Here is a 21,526-nt window from a genome sequence, read left to right as displayed (position 1 = left end):
ATAGAAAAGAAGGAGCAAACCACAACAGAGCACCCTCCAACCATCCACCGATCAAAAGTTGACTGACTACCTCTGCAATTGAGCAGTGGGATGTGGAAGAATTTGCAAAGAGGGGGGCTGGAATCCCAGATCTCTCCTCTGCAGGGGAGACCTTTACACACATTTACGAAAAGGCAAACACCAAGACAGGAAATTGCAGAGTTTTTAGTTTTTAGTAAGTTTTACCAAGCTTGTCACTCACGTACGTGATATATGTGCTGAAGATTAGATGTGTTACTAGAGCGTAACATTCAAAGAAAAAGAGGAGATAGGGAAAATACGTGTTTGATAAGAAAGAAGAAGGAAATGGGTTATGAAGAATAACATTGGTTATGAAGAATAAGAAACACTGCCTTAAGGTAAATGTTTTATCTTTAGTTTTTAGTAATAGTTTTATAGCACTTGCAACACAATAAGGTCAAATAAGTGCAGAAGATTAGAGGTGTTACAAGAGAGTAACAAACACAAAAAAGATGGGATGAGAGATTTAAAGACAATAGATGTTTGAAAGGAAAGAAAGAGCCAATCACAAGTGCACCCGCCAACCACCCACAAAATATTTTATGCTCCCACAGAGAGAAGTTGGATCATTCAGGATGCTGGTTGCGTCAATCGTGCCTATTGTGACCACTAGAAAGATGTAGGTGCATGCAATGCAAAGAGTCTAGTCATTATACCTACAGTGCAGCCTCTCTATAATATAACGACCTTCGATACGATATCCCCTGTATAGCGACATAGTGCCCCGGTCCCGATTTTTACCTTATATCATGAATAATATTTTTGGTTGCCTCTCTATAACGACAACTCTCTATAACGACATTTTTTTCTGGTCCCGACGAGTCGTTATAGAGAGGCTGCATTGTATAACTTCTTATAATAAGTGTTATGCCAGAACAGAAGAGAGAGAAACAATGAATGATAACGACCATTCTACAAATTGTACTAAAACTCAGAACACAGCAAGTGCACAATTCAATAAACAAAGCAAAATGCAGATTTCTTAAGCAAAAAAAATGAAGCTTTGAAGCTCCATTTTTCTTTTTTTTATTCAAGTATACAAAGGCTGGAAGGCATAAGGCGACCAAAAAAAATGTATAAAGGTAAATGTGATGTGCGCATGAATAAGTATGGATGTGAGTGTGAGTGAGCATGCAGTGCGCTGCTGCAAATTCCTCGAGTCGCTTTTCATGGGATGACCGACGCCACTCACTCACTAAACATTAATGTAAACGTACCTCTTGTGTGTTACAATTGTGTACCTGTGACCACAGCAAAGACATCTGTAATCCCTGCAAGTGTATATATTCAAAGATCGTACATAACAAGATAGTTCTCTCAGCCAAAAAAGCATCCACGGAAGTCCGCGCATTGGTTCAGGTGTCGCTGCAGTCTTCGTTTTGAAGCTCTCTTTCATTTCTCCAGAGGAAGAATAGGAATAGCACAGTTTGTTAGTTTCACTTTTATTGTTTTTCACACAAGTAGGGTAACTCTGTTCGCATAGTCCACACTTTTTAGAAGAGGGCCTCACCGGATTTTGAGGACATTTTTTAAATTGGCTCAAAGAGAGGAGTGAAGTATCTTGTTATGTACGATCTTTGATATATCTATATATACATCGGTGCGACGAGCGAGTGGAGCAAAACAAAAAGCAAAGTAAAGAGGGTGGAACCTGCACTTTTGTTTCTCATGTAAGTATTATTTCAACCATCAAGATTGTAGCCTTTTCAGAAGGGGGGTGGGGGGGTGGGGGCTAGGGGGGAGACGAGGGGAAGAGGATCATGGATCGTGTGTGTGAAACATCTAAAAAACTGGGTTATGGGAAATTTCCATGTACTATCTTTACATCCCGGTGCAGTTTGCACATCTGTTGTGGCCCTGGAGCATAACTGCCTTGAGTTCAAAGTCACTCGCCTTGAGGTGGATTTAACGACAAGAAGATGCCTCGGCTCTTTATAGAGGTATTGAATGTTTTACGCCTCATCAACACAAATTAGATCAACTACTTCAAGTGTACTTGTTAGGACCAACCCAGGATGTGAGGGTTTCTAGATTCTAGAAGAAAGAGATATTCAATGAAGTCCCCATCTGAAAATTAAACTCACATCTTTTACGTGCATGATGAATCTGGGCTCCTTCAAGTCATTAATTTACTCATCAAACATTTTTTTAAATGAGGGGGCGAGTGATATTATCGGGAGTAAGCAAAGAGCATTAGTGTTTCCACACAGGACTGTAATTAGAAAAAGAGTAGAACAATTAAAAATAATGTAAAAGTATTTTATAGCCACTCTTTTTTATATTTAGCAATTAGGTTTGAGAAAACAGTTTCAAATTTTTTCCAGGGCATTACAGTAGACACCAAGGAGAAATCTACACGAATAGCTCTGTTTTTACTTCAATGTTGCGTAATGTCCATATTAGTTTGTAAATCTCAAGAATATGGCAAAAGCTACAGAGCAAAGGTTTCAGAATTTTCAAAAGCTCCATCCTTTTCCCTTGCATGCAAGCTGAAGCATATTATATATATGCTATGATTGATATTTACATTCTGTAGGCTCCATAATCTTTTACTGTATATAATTGATACACAATTTATTAGTACTATTAGTATTTGAAAGTATCACAGGTGAAAAAGGGAACAGGTTGAAACGGGGGAAATTTAGGTTCAAAGTTCAAACCAATAAGAATATCGCTCATGTTTGAATCACACACCCACATAAACAAACAAACAAACAAGCAAACAAACAACATTTAATACAAATTAAACAAATGCTTATTTATTTGCAATATATATATGTACAAAGGTGAGCACGTGTAAATGCGCAATGATTCATCAATATTCTTCAAATATGGACAAACTGGGGGGGGAGAGAAACTGGATGTCAGCTAAGGGACAACAGAAATGGAATGGTAGAGAATATGGGCTCAATGTAACAGAATGTTGTAATGGTTTCATTCAGGGTCACACTTTGCTGCTACTAAAAATGCTATCAAGCAGTGGCTACCATAATCTCACGGAAAACATAACAAGCAAAATCAAACTACGAAAAGGGGTGACTCTTATTCTATATCATGTACAAATACTCCAGGTAAAGGCTAGCAATGAGAAAAAAAAAAAGGCATGTGATAGTGTCAAAACTTTGGCAGACTAAATTTAGAGGGATAGAATGCGTTTATGTAGTAATGGTAATTTTCTGAGAAGTACATGAACACGGGGGATAGAAAATCATTGGAAAAGCGCCAACAGAGCACTTACAAGGCCTTCCTCGAATTCGATCTAAACAATGGACTGTCATTGCTAATTTTCTTTTCACCTCCTGACTAATGTGTCAAAGACGATCTTCGAAAAAAATCCCCAGACTGGTCATCTGTTTCCAAATTATGACAGGACTTCGTACACAGACACACACACAAAAAAAGAAACATTCAAATTCAGTTTCTTTTAAAAATAGGTAAGTACTTTTGTTTCACCATCAATATCTTGAGGTATAATCCATTGTGTCAGGAGATGATTTTCCAAACTCCTTGCAGAATTCTCCATTAACAAATTCAAATAACCCTCAAAACAATACTTGTACAAAACTTTGATAACAAACTTTGTTAAATGGCTAAACAGGGGCATACAGTATGGTACAATTGGGGTTTTGCACCCTTTTCATCACTGTAAGACAACTGGAAGACAATATGCACAGATAATTTTCACAAAGTTCCAGATATATCATAGCAGTTGGCAACACAGTTTGCAGTTGTAAAACTTGACATGAAATGATTATGCTCATGATAAGAAACAAGAAATAAAAGGGAGCATTTAATATGTTAATATATTCCTCAGATATATCGTTGTGACTGTACGTGCAAAATTAAATCTACTCAAATGACAATACAATATAACACTTTTAAGTTTGTATTAAAAGACATGGCTCTCCCAACGCTAGCTACTATTGACACACCCCACACTATCCATCATCAAAGTTACAATTTATGCATAATTTTAAGTACTTATTATCGAAACTTCAAATAGAAGTTAAACTTGAAGTACAAGCAGGAAACTGTTTTGCAAACGCAACCAGCAAAAAGTTGGGGGGGGGAGGGGGGGTGAGGAAAGACCCGAGTGGGTTCAATAAAGAAAAAATTAGCCAAAAGTACTCTTTCTGGAAAAAGAGACAGTCGCGAGACTTAGCAGACACTGGAGTGTCAGTCCGTCGATATCAGAACACCGAATCCAAGGGTTCATTAAAAAGGAGCAAATAAAGCAGACACACAAACAATAAATGGATACTCTCAACCCTACATATACAAAGAAAGACAGCTTTTTTAGGAACTTATTTTTTCAAAGAATGTTAACAATTTTGAAAAGTGGAAAGTAAAAATTTGTAGTCTCACAGTTGTTATCACTAATTTTAAGAAGCGGTTTTATTCTAGACTATTTCACTGACACACAATGGAAAGGAGAGTCAAAAGCTTATCCCAGGACAAAGTCTATAACAAATGTATCTGTAAACAGTTAAGACAAGAATTGCTTGGAATCTTGAGTAGAAAAACACCGAATCCTCTATGTAGTTTTTGTGACCACTATGTACGTTGAATAAACTTGTCATTCGGGAAAAGTTAAGGTGACCAACAAGAGAGCACCAAATCCATCGATAGGAAATGCCACAATCAAAACAGGTAAACCTGGTAGGAAATCAGAAAAAACTAGCTGCAAACCAAATTGTAAACCCTTCACAACCATGAACATAAGCACTTTAGTTGCGACTTTCTACCACACCTCCAGTGTTCTTCTCAGATTCAACTATAAATATTGCTACAAAACAGCTACATTTACAAACTGGAAAAGCTTTACCACTTAACCAGTGATTTCCCTCCATTTTGGAAAACTTTCTTGCACTTGTAGATTTTTGTTCAGTCAGTAAAGAGTTGATTTCGAGAGTAAAACTGATTTTTTTTTTCCACCATTGTTTTGCACTAAAAAAAGGACATAGCTATGACCTAAACTCTGATAGCATTTAGCATAAAAAAGTTTCATAGAAAATACTCTGGCTACTCCGAGAGAGAGAGAGATGAGGGTGTAGAGATCTCAGCTTGCTTGCATGAGCATTGTTAATTTGAATGTGATTATCGTTTTTGCACCGTTTTCTAATTTCTCACACTGACAACATAAATCTATTTGACTTCAGGAAATAAGCATAAAAAAATAAAACAAAAAGCAGGAACAGAGATATGCTAGCAACTTGAATACTATCTAAAGCTAAGCACATACATGTAAATAGATAGACCCATCTCGAAAAGCATGTTTATAGTAAGTGTAATCCTCATTATTATATTATTAGTAGAAATCAAACCTGCTGGGAAAGAATAATCAACCACAAACATTTTCTGTGAATATATTCTAATATATTCTAAACTTTTTGAAAATATTATATAAAAAATAATTTCAAAGTGAGAATCACTTTAAGGGACAAAGCACATGATCCATTCAAAACTTTATTTTAAAAAAAAGAAGGCAAAGAAATATTCATTGCAAACACTCATTTCAAATACTCCACATCTACCGATATATCTTCATCTCACAGCCCAGTCACCTGCTGCGAAATGGGCAACAACCATGCTGCAACAATTAAAAATCACCCCCTTAGACAGTGAGCAGGTAAGGATTTCACACGGAGAGCATTGAGTCAACAAGAGTCTATGTACAAGGCAAATCAGGGCTACTGCCATGGGGAAGATAGGAAAAACACAGCCACATTTACAGCAGTTAAGGCCATCTCAATAAGAGTTCATTTTTACCCAAAACATTAAGCAAATATACTCTAGCATTTCTTCCAAAGCAATTTCTATATTTTTATTTTTTAAAGAAATCAATCCACCGTTTCCCATTAAATTCTACTGAGGAATTTCCAGCACCTAGTAGTTTTCAGGAGGCCCTTTTGTCTTTCAGAACATCTAAAATTTACGTAAGCCATATCAACACACTGACATTGTTCAAAAGAAAACTCTCCTCAGTTTCACATACTGTTGCCTACTCTGCACAGAATTTGCACAGACATAGAGTAACAAAAAGATTAACTGCACATAGACATGCTGCATTGAGTTATGTCTAAGATTCCGAGTGTAAGAGTATTGTTAAAAAAATACAAAAGAAATACTTTTCATAGCACATCACTAGCGGTTTAACACTACTAGTGCATCATGGACGTTTAACACCAGCGCATCACAAACACTTGACACTAGCACACCACAATCGTTTAGCACTCAGTCCTGGTTTAGATGACAGTGACCCCCTTCGAGGACTGCCCCACCACACCGCACAAAGTTCCACCGCGCAAACAAGGAGCAAACAGCAGCCCCTCGGGTGCACCGATGGCTGTAAGGCTGACACTGTCCTGTTCTTGGTCTTGCTGCGGTAGAGGCTGCCAGTCGTTATGGCAAGGGATGACGATGACAATTATCGTGATGATGAGGACAACGAAAAGGTGCGTTATGGTACTGACGTTGAAGATGACCGAGCGAGAAGTCGACAATGGTGATGATGCCGAAGAGGAAATAAGAGCTGCATGCATGAGATCACAGCGCAGAGTGGCATGCTGATACTGGCAGACATTCCCAAGCGCCCTTGACCTTCTCTCAGTGTCCCAATAAAAAATGGGTGGGGGGGAGAGGAAGGCGGAAGAATAAGTATTCCGACAGAAAAGGCAAGCCAGCTGCCTTCTGGAGGAGCAAGAAATAAACTGCCCTGGAAAGACTCAGAGTAATGCCACAAGAGATTTGAGAACAATATACTTCAATCAGGCCGATTCTCAAAAAGAGAATCATCAACCATTTGTTATGAGAGTACTCTCTTTCTCTTCATAACCATGTACCCATCACTACTTTTTTGTTTCTGCATAGTCTTAACAGCCTCCAAAACATTAAAACATCTCATTTTTAATAACTCAAGATTCTTTTGCAGAGATTTCTGTTGGGTTATTTAATTGTTACTATTCAACAGCTTGCATTATACCGTTTATTAATTTACCAAATTTTGAATTTTTGTAAAAAGTTAACAAGATGGCGAGAGGAGAGAACTTTTGCTTATTCACACAAGGGGAGGTTAAAAAGCACTTCTGTATATTTTTGTTGCCTTGCCCGATACAATACAATAACATTTTTACTGGACTTTCCCCTCAAAAAATCTCTGTTAGGATAGGTCAGATGAAAATTCCAATGTTGACTGACTCGGAGCTCTACGAACATTTACATTACGCCGTTGCAAAAGCTCTGGGGTTCAGTGCAAGTACTTGTTTCAGCACTGAAAGACAGCACTCAGGGATAGTAGTTACAGCTGCTGTTTCTAGGTGTGACACTGATGGATATCTGCCACGGGATTATCTCATCCCTGAGCAATTGTATGACCACATTAAATTTATTTGTTGCTTACGGCTGTTAAGACTAGGTAGATTGTGACCATACTCTCCAACAATGGCAGCTAGTCCAAGCTCTCAGAGAAAACACATGAGGAAACCCGAGCATATTCAGGCTAACAACAGCTCTGCTACACTCTCACAACCCTGCAAGATGCCTGTTCCTGTGTAGAAAGCAGCTCCAGAGCTGATATTTTTGGCACTGAACTCTTGCAAGGCACCAAGGTACAGGGAGCAGGTTCGAGACCTGACACCAGCAGCCAGAAGAGGAAGACAAGGCCCACGTCTCTAGAAGAGACCCATTTGTATCTTCATCTGTTTCTGCTTCCAGGAAGGTTGTGAGTAGAACTCTTCTCTGTTCATCTCAAGGATTTCCTGAGGACAGCACAAGGAGATTATGAAGGCTTTAGTTTTAGTTAAGAGTTTTCCGACACTGGCAACACAATTAGGTCAGTTTTTTAAATAGTTTTTGTAAGAGTTTTCTTCCAGCACTTGCAACACAACTGGGTCATATAAGTGCCGAAGATTGGATGTGTTTCAAGAGAGTAACAAGCATAAAAAAGAAGGGGGAGAGATCGGGACGATAGGTGTTTGATATGAAAGAAGGAGCAAACCACACCAGAGCACCCACCAATCACCTGCTTAGTAAGAGTTTTCCGGCACTAGCAACACAATAAGGTCATATAAGCTTAGATTAGAGGTGTTACAAGAGAGTAACAAACACCAAAAAGGGGGAGAGATAAGAACAATATGTTTGATAGGAAAGAGGAGCAAACCACATCAGAGCACCCTCCAACCACCCACGATTATGACGGCGCTAATTATCTCTTTACAATGACAATTCAAGATTTAGCAGATCAAAAGAACTTTCACCATGCTTGAGAAAAACAGAAGCTCATCAACTGGACAATGGTTGTTTTGAGTAGAAGCAAACTATACAGACGGTTGTTTTGAGTAGAAGCAAACTATACAGACGGTTGTTTTGAGTAGAAGCAAACTATACAGACAGAAACAAAGGGCAAGGCAAGGACACATGAGAAAATAATATGTAGTTCTCTTAATAGTTGCTAAAATAGAAAGAAATAAGACCTTTAGGGGAATGGAATGACAATATGGAAGAATGAGGTGGTCTTCTCTACAACTTATAATAAACATTGTTTTTTTCTAGGTAAGTGTTTTACCGCGCTCGCAACTGCATAAGGTCATACGAGCGCGCGAGACACATTAAACATTTTCAGTTGGTAGGAAATTTTGAATTTTGTCCGGGTGGCAGCCAAAGCCTACTCTTTTTGACTTTAGGCCACCAAGGGATCTTTAACGTGCACAACTTGCACACAGGACCTCACGAGATTTTTCACCCTTGTCTGAGAAGGCTAGGTGTAGATCATTCCTACCAGAAGATCAGGGGTGAGGCTGAAAGACAGCAGTATGAAGGAGCCAAGGAGTAGCAGTAGAAGGGCCGCAGAAAGAGTCAGGAGCCCAGAGGAGGGATAAAGGAGGTGAGAAGGTGGGGGCAGAAAGTGGAGACGAAAGTAGACGATAGAACTTTCCTAGAGAGCAGGAAAGGAGGTGAAAAGAAAAAATGTTGGAGAAAATTTTTTTTCCTTCGCTACCCAGATTCAAACCCAGGACCTTTGAATGAGAGGCGAACACCTGAACCTCTAGGCCACGAGAGCCCCCCCAACTTTTGTTTTTAATCCAACTCCCTTGATAACTTGGAAGAACTATTATATCTGCATAACTCAGTTACGACTCAAGACATTTACGTATAACCGCTCTGATGTACCAAGCACTTACTTCAAACTCCTCGTCGTGGAGATAAGCCTCCAGCTTGAGAGGATCTACACCGTCGGGCAGAGGTCGTTCCTGTAGCTCGGCCAGCGTGTAGCGTGTCTGGGTTAATCGGTGCAACACCGTCTCCACGCTCTCCTTGTAGCTCTCTTCCCGACCCTCCTTCAACACACAAACAAACAAAATGGTGGTCAACAGTATAGGAGGAAGACACTGTAACAGAAACTTTCTTTCTTACTATAATTGTCATTTCTCACAGCAGTGATAAGAAAAGTCCCTTTATGAACCACAAAAACTTTAAACCGAAAGAAACATTTTTAAAAAGTTAATTGTTTATCTCGGGGGGGTACCCACTATTCAGGGGCCCTGTTTTGGTACTAAATCTAAAAATGACAAAAACGTAACTAAATGGGTCATTAAATCAACACAAGAGAACCTGTTTTGATAGTACTTCATCTAATGAACATGAATGAAGTCACGGTAAAAGAGTCCTGGCAATAGCTAAGTTGTTTTATGTTGAATTCGTTGTGAAGGAATGTGCCCGAGCCGCTGTCAGTGGCTTACCAACACAGGAGTTTCAACTGCGAGCTGCCGGGAGCGGCTTGCCAGAGATAAAGAATTAATAGAGTACCTAGACTTGACAGCTGGGACCTCTATAAATAAATCAAGTCTTAAATCTCACATCGAAAAACATGAATATTCACATTGATCAACACAAGACACACGGGCCATCATGAATATATACATCCATTCACACATTTCATGTGGACCGAGAGGAATCTCTATATCTACACGCACACTTAATACAGACCCTCAAGAATATCAATAACAAATATTTTTTTAAAAAGTAAGCTTTTGATCATACTTTATCTATGTATGATCCTCTTACCTCTAACGCAATGTCTCTCACAATAGTATCCACATGCCAGTAAGGGAACAGAGAAGTGAAGCACTTGGGTTCCAATCCAGCACAAACCAAGAAGGCTTTGGGTGGGTCAGAAGGATTCTTCTCTGAAAAATGCAAAAGAGACAATCATTACTGAGTTTTAGTTTAAGTAAAAGTTTTATGGCACTTTCAACACAATAAAGTCATATAAGTGCTGAAGATTAGAAGTGTTACAAGAGTAACAAACACAAGAAAAGGAGGAGAGATAAGGACCATAGATGTCTGATAGGAAAGAGGGAGCAAACCACACCAGAGCACCCATCCACCACCTTCCTGAAAGAGAGAAAAACAAGATCTAGATTCTAGATCTTGATTAGATATAATTTCAATTCAGTTTAGATCTAAATAAGAAACACACTACAGGGGCATTAAGTGCAAATGGGACTGCCATCAGGAGTGCCCAAGTCACAATACACGCTTTCATTCAAGGTGAATACAAAAGGTATGTGTTTTAAAACAAATTTTCACTGAATAATATGCTATTTAAACTTTATCTACTTATCCACCAACTGACTTACCTTTCAGGGTCTTTAGGAAACCGATAAAAAGCTAATTCAGGTTGTCTGATTTTTTAATTAGTGCAGTTTATTGCATCACACCACTTACAGTGTGTGTTTTTAGAATCAGCCATGTTTATTTAAGTTTACTGCCCCAGTTCCTGTTGTCACAGGATAGGTCAGATTCGCTGTCTGGCCCAAGCTGTATTGTCTCGTTTACATTGCTAGGTCTCTGATATAATACTGTTACACCACCAGTGCAAGTAAGAGTGGTACCTTTGCAGTAGTGCAGTGTGGTCTCCATGGCACAGCGGCGATCCATGTTGAAGCGAGCTGTGGCGCTGCCAGTGTGGACGTTCTCGTCCTCGTGCGAACCCACCGGCCACCAGCCCTGCCACAGGTACACCTCGTGATGGTTGTCCACCAGGTACAGAGCTGGGGGAGTCACAAGAGAGTTGGGGGGGGGGGGGGAAGGAGGGAAGGAGTAGGAGGGGGGGGGGTGTAGGCGGGAGGGAGGGAGAGGAGAGGAGGGAGGAGGGAGGGAGGGAGGAGGAGGTGAATATCTAAGAAATGGGGAAGAGGAGACAGATGGGAAAAGGTGGGGAGGGGGAAAGGGGGAGGTGGAAAGGGGGAGGAGGAGGGCGGGGGGTGGTGGGGTTATAGGATTAGTTCACTGAGGTATGTTTTGTTTCTTTTCTGAAAATTTTAGTTTTAGTAAGTTTTCCCGCACTAGCAACACAACAAGGTAATAGAAGAAGCGAAGATTAGAGGAGTTACAAGAGAGTAACAAACATTAAAAAAGAAGGAGGAGAGATCAGGACGACAGATGTTTGATAGGAAAGAAGGAGCAAACCATACCAGAGCACCCGCCAACTACCCACTCTGAAAATTTGAAAAGGGACACGGCCTCACTGAACACAAATACATGTAACCCTTTCAGAAGTTAGAAAACATATAAGCCTGATAGATAGAGAAGAGTACAAAAGGAAGAAAGGCGGAGAAGGCATGCAGGACACAATGGATTAATCACACCGACTTTAAAAAAGATATTAGTCTTCATATGATATCATTGTATGTCACCCTTTAACCAAATATCCCATAAATTAAAGACGATGGACTATCTATTAACATGGAAGAAACAAACAGATGGGAAGGAGAAAAGATTTCTAAAATTTTCGAACCCACACCAACAAGTGCCTTTCTCATTCTGAGATTAATATACAGTACAACACTGATAGCTCGAATTCGTCGGGACCGGCCTCAGTAGTTTGAGGGATATCTTTCAAAGATGAAGAAAAAAAACAACAACCCCAGGACCACAGGCACACTTCGACGGATGCGTGATTTCGAGCATTCTGTGTTCCACCTTTCCGTGTTATACTGTAGCCAGCTATTTAGCCTGTTACATTTTCCCCCTCAGAGTTGTTATTTTTTTTACTCAGCTCAAAGTGAAAAACTGATACGGAGAAGGGAGAGACCACAGACTTACCAGGTTGTGAGGTCTTGTATAAGTCGGACTGGAGGAAGGGGAATGGTGTGACCAGATCTGGCACGCGCGCTGGGTTCAGTTGTTCATGAACCTCAAACACTAGGTTCACACTGGACATGTGAAACAGGCGTAACGTGTCTCGGTATGGCAATGGGTCTGAGAGGGGAAGAAAGAAACACAAGCATAAATAAATGTTCCATTCATTTGGAATTTTTATGAGCATTTTGCCTAGCAACAAGATACAAACAAGTCATTGTGAAGGTTAAGTACTCGGCAAGGTAGGAAGAGACTCAGAAGAGAAGAAAGAAAGAAGGAACAAAAGAAAGCATAGACAAAACACACAAAATAAATAACATATGTGCATCTGATAATACAAGCCCAGGAGTGTTACTCAACTATTCAAGGGGTTTTCTATTAGTTAGCATTCCAATTCAAAGGGGGAAAGGGGGGAAGGGGCGTCGATAAAAGGAATTACTATTAAACAAGACAAATAAAAAAAAACCCCAAACACAACAACAATAAAAAAGCATTTGCAAAGTGTGACGAATTCCTGCTAACAGCAAGCTCTATGAGCTTTACAATCTATATAATTTACCTCAATAGATCTGATAGCACTTTGGTGCCATTCCCAAGGACACAAAGACGAGCCAAATTGAGCTTCAAACTGTTAACTCACAACCTCATGATTAGGAGTCTGGCAGTCTAACCACTAGACTGCCAAAACTGCTTATTTAACACTTTGCAATCACACAGCCAGCAGTACAAAATACCCCATCTGGTCACCCAGCCAGGAGAGTGGCTGCAACGGACTTCTCGGGCCAAGCAAAGAAGTGAGTCAGGTGACCGGAAAGGATCATTTTAACTGTCGCATTATTGCGGCAAGTGACTGCAAAGTGTTAAGGAAGACTAGCAAAACAGCAAAACCCAATAGCTTTATCGGTTGATTTAAGTAGACCAATAAGATATTTTACTCAAAAATACTTACCAGTGAGCAATGAATGGTACAGCTTTCGGTCCCTTCCATCAAGGGCTACCCAAACCTCAGGTTTTTCCTCTCCTTCATCCATTTCAGTTATCAACACAGTGGCATCATCATGAAAACCTAGCTCTGGGGGACGACTGTGAAGTGAGAAGAAAATATAAGTAATTCCTTTGCCACTGACACCAAAAGAAGAATATTTTAAACACAGAATTGTTCGGCTTAAATGTAACAACATAAAAGGAACTTAACAGTTTGTTTGCATTGTGTGCATACTGTGTGCATATTTCTCAATATATACACAACTGCCTAATTCATTTCAGAAATATTTCTTAAAAGTGCTTTCCTGGAACCATGTTAAAAAGATCTCCTCACTGGAGAACTACAGAATGAGTAAATTCTAAAAAAAAGGTAAAAAATGTCAATTTCTTCAATACGGAAACAAATCTTAATTTCAAGAATTCTACTAAGGGAGAAAGATCTGACCTAACAGAGTTTATTTAAAAAGCCTAGGAGACATATAGCAGAATGTCGCAGGTAACTGAAGTGGAAAGTCAACTCAAGTTTCAGGAATGAAAAAGAAGGACAAAAAAACAGAGAAAGGCATATTTTGCTTTTGCTTTTGGTAAGTGTTTTTTTCACGGCGCTCGCAACTGCATAAGGTCATATGAGCGCGCAGGACACATCAAATACTTTAAGTTGGTAGGAAATTTTGAATTTTGCCTGGGTGGCGGCCAAAGCCTACTCTTATCGATTTTAGACCACCAAGGACCGTCTGCTGGGACATTTCAGTAACCCACTTTCAGCACTTTTTAAGGACCCCCGGGCAAGTGTTGAGTTCCTGTGTGCTGTCGGCATCGCTGACCGTTTATGAAGCCACAGCGCCAGAAGAGAGAGAGAGAGAGAGAGAGAGACCACCAAGGGATCTTTAACGTGCGCAACTTGCACACGGGCCCTCCGAGATTTTTCGCCCTTGTCCAAGAAGGCTTGGAGTAGATCTTTCCTACCAGAAGATCAGGGGTGTGGCAGAAAGACCGCTGTAAGAAGGAGTAGCAGTAGAAAGGCTGCAGAAAGAGTCAGGAGCCCAGAGGAGGGGGCAAAGGAGGTGAGGGGGTGGGGGCAGAAAGAGGAGACGAAAGCAGATGACAGAATATTGCTAGAGAGTTGGAAAGGAGGTTAAAGGAGACAATTTTAGAGAAGAAAATTTTTCGGTCGCTACCCGGATTCAAACCCGGGACCTTTGAATGAGAGACCAACACCTTAACCTCTAGACCACGAGAGCCCCCAAAGGCATATTTGATCAAAGTAAAAGCAACACTTACAGAGACACAAGATGGTGCAACTCAGCACAGACTTCCACCACCATCATGCAGTCACTGTTACCATCATTTTCTGCCACATGTAGGTGTATTCAACCCCATGCACAATGACCATAAGACATACAATGTTGACCAGAGCAGACGAACACTACAAATCTTAATAGTCGAGACAGATGTGTCTGTTACTGCTTAAAGATCTCATAACCCATGAGGATCGTAGGGGTGCTGCATGATAGAGAGCATTGTCAGGTGCCTCCGCTTTTCACGAGATTTTAGCGAGCGCCTGAGTTTGGGCAAAGGACATCCCTGTCCAAATGCTTACTGATCCCATTATCTGTCTGTTACTATGATGCAAATTTTTACAAATTTTGATTTACTGGAACAACGGATGTTCAAAATACACTGTCAGACTTCAGAAGTAACAAAATGGAAGGCCAGTGAGAAACCGGGTGTCAAAAGTGCAAGTGAAGAATGGCAACTCAATGCAGCAAAGAATTTTTAAAAAAACAACAGATAATTTCATAACTGGGTTTTTCCTTGTGACACGAATTCAACTTACTGTTCTGCTATCCTATCCACGGTTTTGCGACACACTTGACGAACATGGGACGGAGATTTTGCACCATGCCAGATGTACACCATCCCTGTCTTCACGTTGATCAGCACCAGAGATGAACGACTGCGTAGATGCTCTAAGCACACAGGGATCTGGGAACAACAAAAGACTGTTATGACAAAAATGACAACAATGTAGTTTTCATGAAATAGAAGACAAACACACCGTAACTTTCACACCTTACACTTCAACATTTCATTTCACTTTTATTATTTCAGTTAACCCCTCAAATAAATTCAGATCAGTAAGAACCACCTGAATATAATCATGCATCTGATCCAACACATAATGTTAAGTCACAGAGCACTTTTGCCTCAAGAATCTCAGCATATGAAACTTACGACTACTGATAAGCTATTCCACTGTGGGAACTGCCATCAGATTGACCTTCTGTGCCCCTAAGGCAGGGTGCGTCAACCTCAGTGGCTCAGGGGCCAGACAGATAACACTTAAGGTTGGGGCTGAGCTGGATAGACACTCATTTAACAATGGAAAACTAAACGTCATATAAACAAGGGAAGGAATAAAAACAGAAAAAAGTTAAAATGATAACAAATCAAGGTGTTACAATTTTTGCTCTCCATGCCTGTTTGTCAGGGCTGGATGTTAGGCATCTTTTCTGGGCAACAAGTTTGTTTACGCTTGGCGTAAGGTTCCCTGTAATTGAGATTCTCAAGGTGGATTATCTAAAACTCTTGCGAGCGATAAGGCAGCTGCATAACAAAGAAAGTGTTGGATTGGAATCCACAAAGTAAAAGATCAAGGGGAAGACTCCGGAGAACCTGGAGAAGAATCATAGAAACTGATGTTCAGAAAAGTGGGAAGACATAGAATAACATCAAGAGTCTAGCCCAGGATAGAGAAAGGTGGAAAGTGTTTGTCCACGGCCCATACCCTGGTGCAGGGAGAGAAAGGCAATGATGATGATGATCTTGCCAGCCCGACACAACACAGGGGGCTCTCGTGGCCTAGAGGTTAAGGTGTTCTCCTCTCATTCAATAGGTCCTGGGTCCAAATCCAGACAGCGATAGAAATTTTTCTTCTCTAACATTGTCTCCTTTCCCCTCCTTTCCTGCACAGTGCTCTCTATCTATGTTCTGTTGTCTGCTTTCGCCTCCACTTTCTGCCCCAACCCCGTCATCTCCTTTGCCCCCTCCTCTGGGCCCCTGACTCTTTCTGCAGCCATTTTACTGCTTCTCCTTAGAAGCTTCTTACGGCTGTCTTTCAGTCACAACTGTGATCTTATGAGGTAAGATCTACACCTTGCCTTCTCGGACAAGGGTGAAAAATCTCGGAGGCCCCCACGTGCAAGTTGCACACTATAAACATCCCTCGGCGGTCCAGCATCGATAAGAGTAGGCTTCGGCTGGCACTCAAGCAAAATTCAAAATTTCCTACCAACTGAAAATGTTTCAGGTGTCCAGCGTGCTCACATGATCTTATGCAGTTGCGAGCGTTGTAAAATACTTTGCGACCTCAGTTTTTTCTTGTCGTATCCCCATTTTTTAAAACTGTGAAAATGTGACTTCTTCTTAAGCTCAGTCTTTGTTATGAACTGTTTTCACTGTTATTAAAAATGGAGATACGACAACAAAGCACTGAGGTCGCGACTTACCAGAAAAACAAACAAATAAAAAAACATCACAGAGCACTGACCTCTAGCAGATAGACCTCGTTCTCGTAGTCTCCCCTGAGGCAGTACAACCTCCAGGGCCCCTGAGTGTTGGTGGACGGCTCCTCTCTCTTCCCGATGTGCAGCACCATCTTGCCCTCAAACAGGTTGAGAAAACAGGGAGGTTCTTTGCCCTCCAACACTCGAACCTGAGGGAACAAGTAAAGACATTGCAATCGAGCATGATAGTTGCAGGCTGCATGAAACTGTAAGTACCTTGGCCTAGACACGCCATAATTTTACTAATCAAAAAGCTGTTAGCAGCTGCATAAGAAAGAAAGTGTTGGGCTGGTCTCCACAGGGTAAAAGACCAAAGGAAAGACTGCATGGAACCTGGAGAAAAATCACAGAAATGTACAGAAAAGTGGGAAGACATGGAACAACATCAAGAGATAAAGGTGGAAAGTGTTTTTTTGCGGCCTATACCCTGGTGCAGGGTGAGAAAGGCAATGATCAAGATGATGAAAAAGCCGTTGCATTCCCAAAGGTGGTCATACATGTGGCGAAAAATGAACAATTATTCCCCTGAAGTTGTTGCCCATGCAAATATTTTGTTAAGGATGTGATTTTGCAATATTTTAAAGACATACTATTGCTTTTGGCAAGCAGAATTGATAGCAAATAAAGGCTTGTACAGAAGTAAGAGTACCATTTATTAGAGATAAAATATAAAACTGATGTAACTTTCAATTAATACTAAAAAACAATAGAAGTTGCATAGACATTGGAAAATCTTATTCTGGCAGAGCTAAATAATCATCATAGATACCTGCGGCCCCCTCTCTTCGTCCAATTCCACAGTCATCAGAGCTGATGCACCTTTTTCGTTGATGGTGGAATTGTTTCCTTGCCAGAAGAAATACGCACACCTCTCTCGGCCCGTTAGAGAATTCCTGGCTGCACTGCCCTTCAAGCTGCGCAGATCTGAGGCAAAAAAAGAAGTAGTCAGTCAAAGATAAGCAAAACTGCTGTTAAAGCTAAGATATGAATCTTCCTGAACTCATTGTGAAATCTACCCCGCTGTCTACTGTGTTTCTTTAATACTCAGTTCACAGCTTTTTCAATTTCAAGATCAATAAGGATAACTGTACAAGCTTACCCCTGACGTTGATCATAAACCATGTCAAGACACAAATTATCATGAACGCAGACACATAGCATGTGAATCACACAGAGAAAACTTTATTTCTATAAGTAAGGTCACTTAGACAAAGGCATTTATCACAAGCAGACCTGCACAGTTTGGCTTAGCAAATTGGCATATTATAAACTCTTAGCAATATCCAAAACTTTATCAAAATAACAATAACATTATTATTTGTCTCAGAAAGCTGGCAAAGTGTTGTCATGCTCTACAGTCAACAAATACACACACAAGCAAAAATAGAGTCCCATTATAAAGTGTCATTTGTCCAGAAAATTTTTTAAAATGTTTTCCAGAGACTACTTTAATAGAACTCTTCCCAAGGTGAAAAGTTCAAGAACATACTTTTTAAAAATAAAAAGGCTGGTGATTAACTTATCAGACTATCATTGGCAAAGTTCTAGGTGGTAACAAAAGCGAAAGTAGACTGATCGAGCCTCGGTATCCCACATACACTTTCGCCTGCCGCCATAGCCGCCTGTTTGTGGGAAACATACTCTCGAACTGCGAAAAGCCGAACGAATATCACAATTGCGACTGGCAAAATGAACTTCCTGACCTTATCGGATTTGGTTCTTGAAATAGACGAGCACTTCGTGTTTTCACGGGTCTTCCCGTTTTTTTCCCCGGGGGAATTTACAGATTTCCTCAAATACCCCGGGCATTCCCAGGTCTTGATGATTTTAATCAAATTCCTGGGTAATTCGCGGGGCCCCCGGGACTCCCAGGGCCGGCCAGTCACCCTGGGTGTAGCAACACAGAGCAAACTTCTTACATGTGAGTAAATGATAAAGCTCTTTTCTTTGCACATAATGAATGCGAGTTTAAGACTCAAGAGGAGAAGATTTTTTATAAAAATCAATTCCTGGTGGATATATCCAACACACCTAAAGGAGGCCTTAACAAGGTAGGGTCAAAATAATCAGTCTCCCCGAATGATATAAATAGTATTGACTGTGGCGTAAAACATATGGTCACTTTTAAGGACAAGTGGGCTAACCCAAATTTCGGAGGTTTCCAGAGATCTTGATCTACACCAAAAGAGGGCATTGCTCTGCCTATATGAGAAGTTTAGTTTCACTGGTGTGCATGTTTGTTTCGTTATAGAGAAAACTCTCCTTGTCTTTCAAAGAAACTGAACACGGAGCATTTTTCGGGATAGCCCCCTTGTGCTTAAAAACCACCGTATAAGTGGCATAAAACAGAAGTACCAACAAAGAACTCACTGGCATTAGCAATCATGTACTGCCACCGGACCACGTACGTGTCCCCGTCGTGAAACTGACCGTGACTGGAGCGAGGCATCTTGGAGTGGTCGTATTCCAAGACGTGCCACACAGCCACGTCCAGCGTGATGATGTCCTGATGAGAGACACGCAACATTCATTTTCTATTCTTGGAGCTCTCTGAACAATTCATAGGTTGTTGATTGGATTACCTAAAGGACGTCATCATAATTATCTATTTTTAGAGATCTCAGCACCATATTCTGGGCTGCTGATTGTAGCCTCACAGAGGAGCATACAGCATTTACATTCATCCTCCATTTTATTTCCCTTTGGTACCTTTTTTGAGCTTTGCTTTTGAAAAGGGACATCCATATAGAGGCAAGCAGTACAGAAGTGGGTAAAGATATGGATAACTTCTTGCCTAGCCTATTGTTAGCTTAGCCTACCTGTCAACTTATTCTTTAAAAAAGAGAACATGCCCCCCTCCCCCCCCCCAAAAAAAGGAGGGAAAAAAATGTATAATAAATACAATCTGCCCCCCATCCCCCAACATTTTTTTTAAAATTTGAGAACAAGCTGGGAGGTAATAGATAATGTTTACTCCACTGTGGCGGTGACTGGCAGCACTCACCTTCTGCTTGATGAAGCCTTGCATGTCTTCTGTCCACTTGAGGCCTCGTCCAAGGTTGTCTCCCTCCAGTTTGAGAGTGACCGGCGCCGTGCTCAGAGGGATCATCTGGGACGCGTCAAACGGTTTCAGCTCCAGGAGGTCTTTCTGAAAGTTGCAAAATAAGAGTTCAGTTGAAAGCTAAGACAAACTTTTTAAAAAAAAGGTGGATATTTCAGAACATATGGCTTTTTAAATCCTGTCAGAAGAGGTAAACTTTCATTTAAAAAAAGTTTTAGTAAGTGTTTTGCGAAACTTGCAACACATATATATATATATATAAGGTGTGTGCAGGCTTACAGTCACAAGTATAATATAAATGAACAGTAATATACACAATAGTAATCTTAAGCCAGATACATACTCAGTATTTTGACTGTAACTCAGCTCAGGAAAACAACGATTGAAATACCCAAAGCAAAAGGCTAAACAACTTCTATATAAAGAAAAGTAGCAAAAACTCACACTGGCAGCTTCAGATGCTGAAGCATGCCCTCGACAGCCGATGATCCGAGAGGAGTCGGGCCAGTCAGCAAACTTCTCCCGGAACACTACCGTCTCCATGTTCTGGTTGACTTTGCCAAACACTGACCACTTGGGCCTTACTGCTGCCTTTAGGGGGACACCACCATCCTCTTCAGCTGAAAGAAGTATTTTTTAGTTTTTGTAAGAGTTTTTCGGCACTTGCAACACAACAAGGTAATATAAGTGCTGAAGAATAGAGGTGTTCCAAGAGAGTAACATACACAAAAAAGTAGGAGGAGAGATAAGGATGATAGACGTTTGATAGGAAAGAAGGAACAAACCACACCAGAGCACCCGCCGCCGCCAGCCACCATCTTCCTCAGCTGAAGAAAAATGTGAGCAAAGTGCACTGGATGAGAAATACAAAAAGAAACAGTATCCTGCTTCTGGATCTTCAAAATTTCGTGGAAAGTCTTCTGTAAGTTCCAAGAAAAGCTGAGAGGACAACTGACAAACTGACAGAAAAGAAAAGTAGAAGGAACAAAGAGTGAATAACAAACAAACAAAATCTGAAAGAAAATACAAGTGGATGATGCACGCGCGCTGAGCCAGGGACGGACTGATACGGGACTGTCAGAAGGCGAGGCGCTAAAATACGTTTATCGGGGAACATCAACCTGGCTCCCACAAGACGAGGGTTAAAGCGAGGTCTCAACTTACTACGTAGAGGAGAGAAGGGGTTGATGGCACTCTCTGTGTAGTCGTAGCCCTTGTCGTAGAGTTTCCGCGCCAGTTTCAGGCCCAACTTCCTCTGCTCCATGGTGACCTGTTTGCCCTGCCATACGTAGAACTCGGTGCCGAAGTCGAACACAATCACCTGTGGGAAGCGGGAAAGACAAACCAACGTAAGAATGCGCATATCCAATGTACCAGTAATTTGTGAGATTTTGCTTTTCCTCATTAAAAAAATGGATTTTTTTATCCAAAAAAGAGATGAAATTAACCCTAGCTAAAACGACATGTCTCATCAACTAGTTTGTAATACATAGTAAATCCATAAGCCACGGTCACTATTTCAGTAAAACAATGACACATTTTGCACTGATAAAGACAACTCTTTGTTCATCATGCTTCATCACAAGTTTTGCCCAAGTTTCTTTTTCTTTTAATTGGCCTCTAATCTACCATGTTCCTCTTTGCATGTGCTCTGCAAGTCAAAGATCAATGAACTGGGAATACAAGGAATAAATAATTTTAAACATATTTCAAT

At 40.7% G+C, this 21,526-nt stretch overlaps 1 protein-coding gene across 1 annotated transcript in view; it reads right to left on the bottom strand.

Moving 5' to 3' along the window:
• Window positions 1–1,034: 1,034 nt before the first annotated feature.
• The window catches only part of LOC101857950 (supervillin), a gene marked incomplete at its 5' end in the record, with an annotated part of 117,549 nt that continues 97,057 nt past the window's right edge, over window positions 1,035–21,526 (bottom strand). The window contains 13 exon segments of the mRNA XM_013082965.2: window positions 1,035–7,817; window positions 9,240–9,395; window positions 10,123–10,244; window positions 10,953–11,111; window positions 12,166–12,321; window positions 13,151–13,284; window positions 15,023–15,171; window positions 16,736–16,900; window positions 17,521–17,675; window positions 19,122–19,257; window positions 19,756–19,899; window positions 20,257–20,432; window positions 20,977–21,133. Of these exon segments, the coding sequence (XP_012938419.2) occupies window positions 7,731–7,817; window positions 9,240–9,395; window positions 10,123–10,244; window positions 10,953–11,111; window positions 12,166–12,321; window positions 13,151–13,284; window positions 15,023–15,171; window positions 16,736–16,900; window positions 17,521–17,675; window positions 19,122–19,257; window positions 19,756–19,899; window positions 20,257–20,432; window positions 20,977–21,133 (1,896 nt within the window).

The sequence above is a fragment of the Aplysia californica genome, unplaced genomic scaffold, assembly GCF_000002075.1.
Source record: "Aplysia californica isolate F4 #8 unplaced genomic scaffold, AplCal3.0 scaffold00202, whole genome shotgun sequence".
Classification (NCBI taxonomy): Eukaryota; Metazoa; Mollusca; class Gastropoda; order Aplysiida; family Aplysiidae; genus Aplysia; species Aplysia californica.
This window is presented reverse-complemented; position numbering and strand designations above follow the sequence as displayed.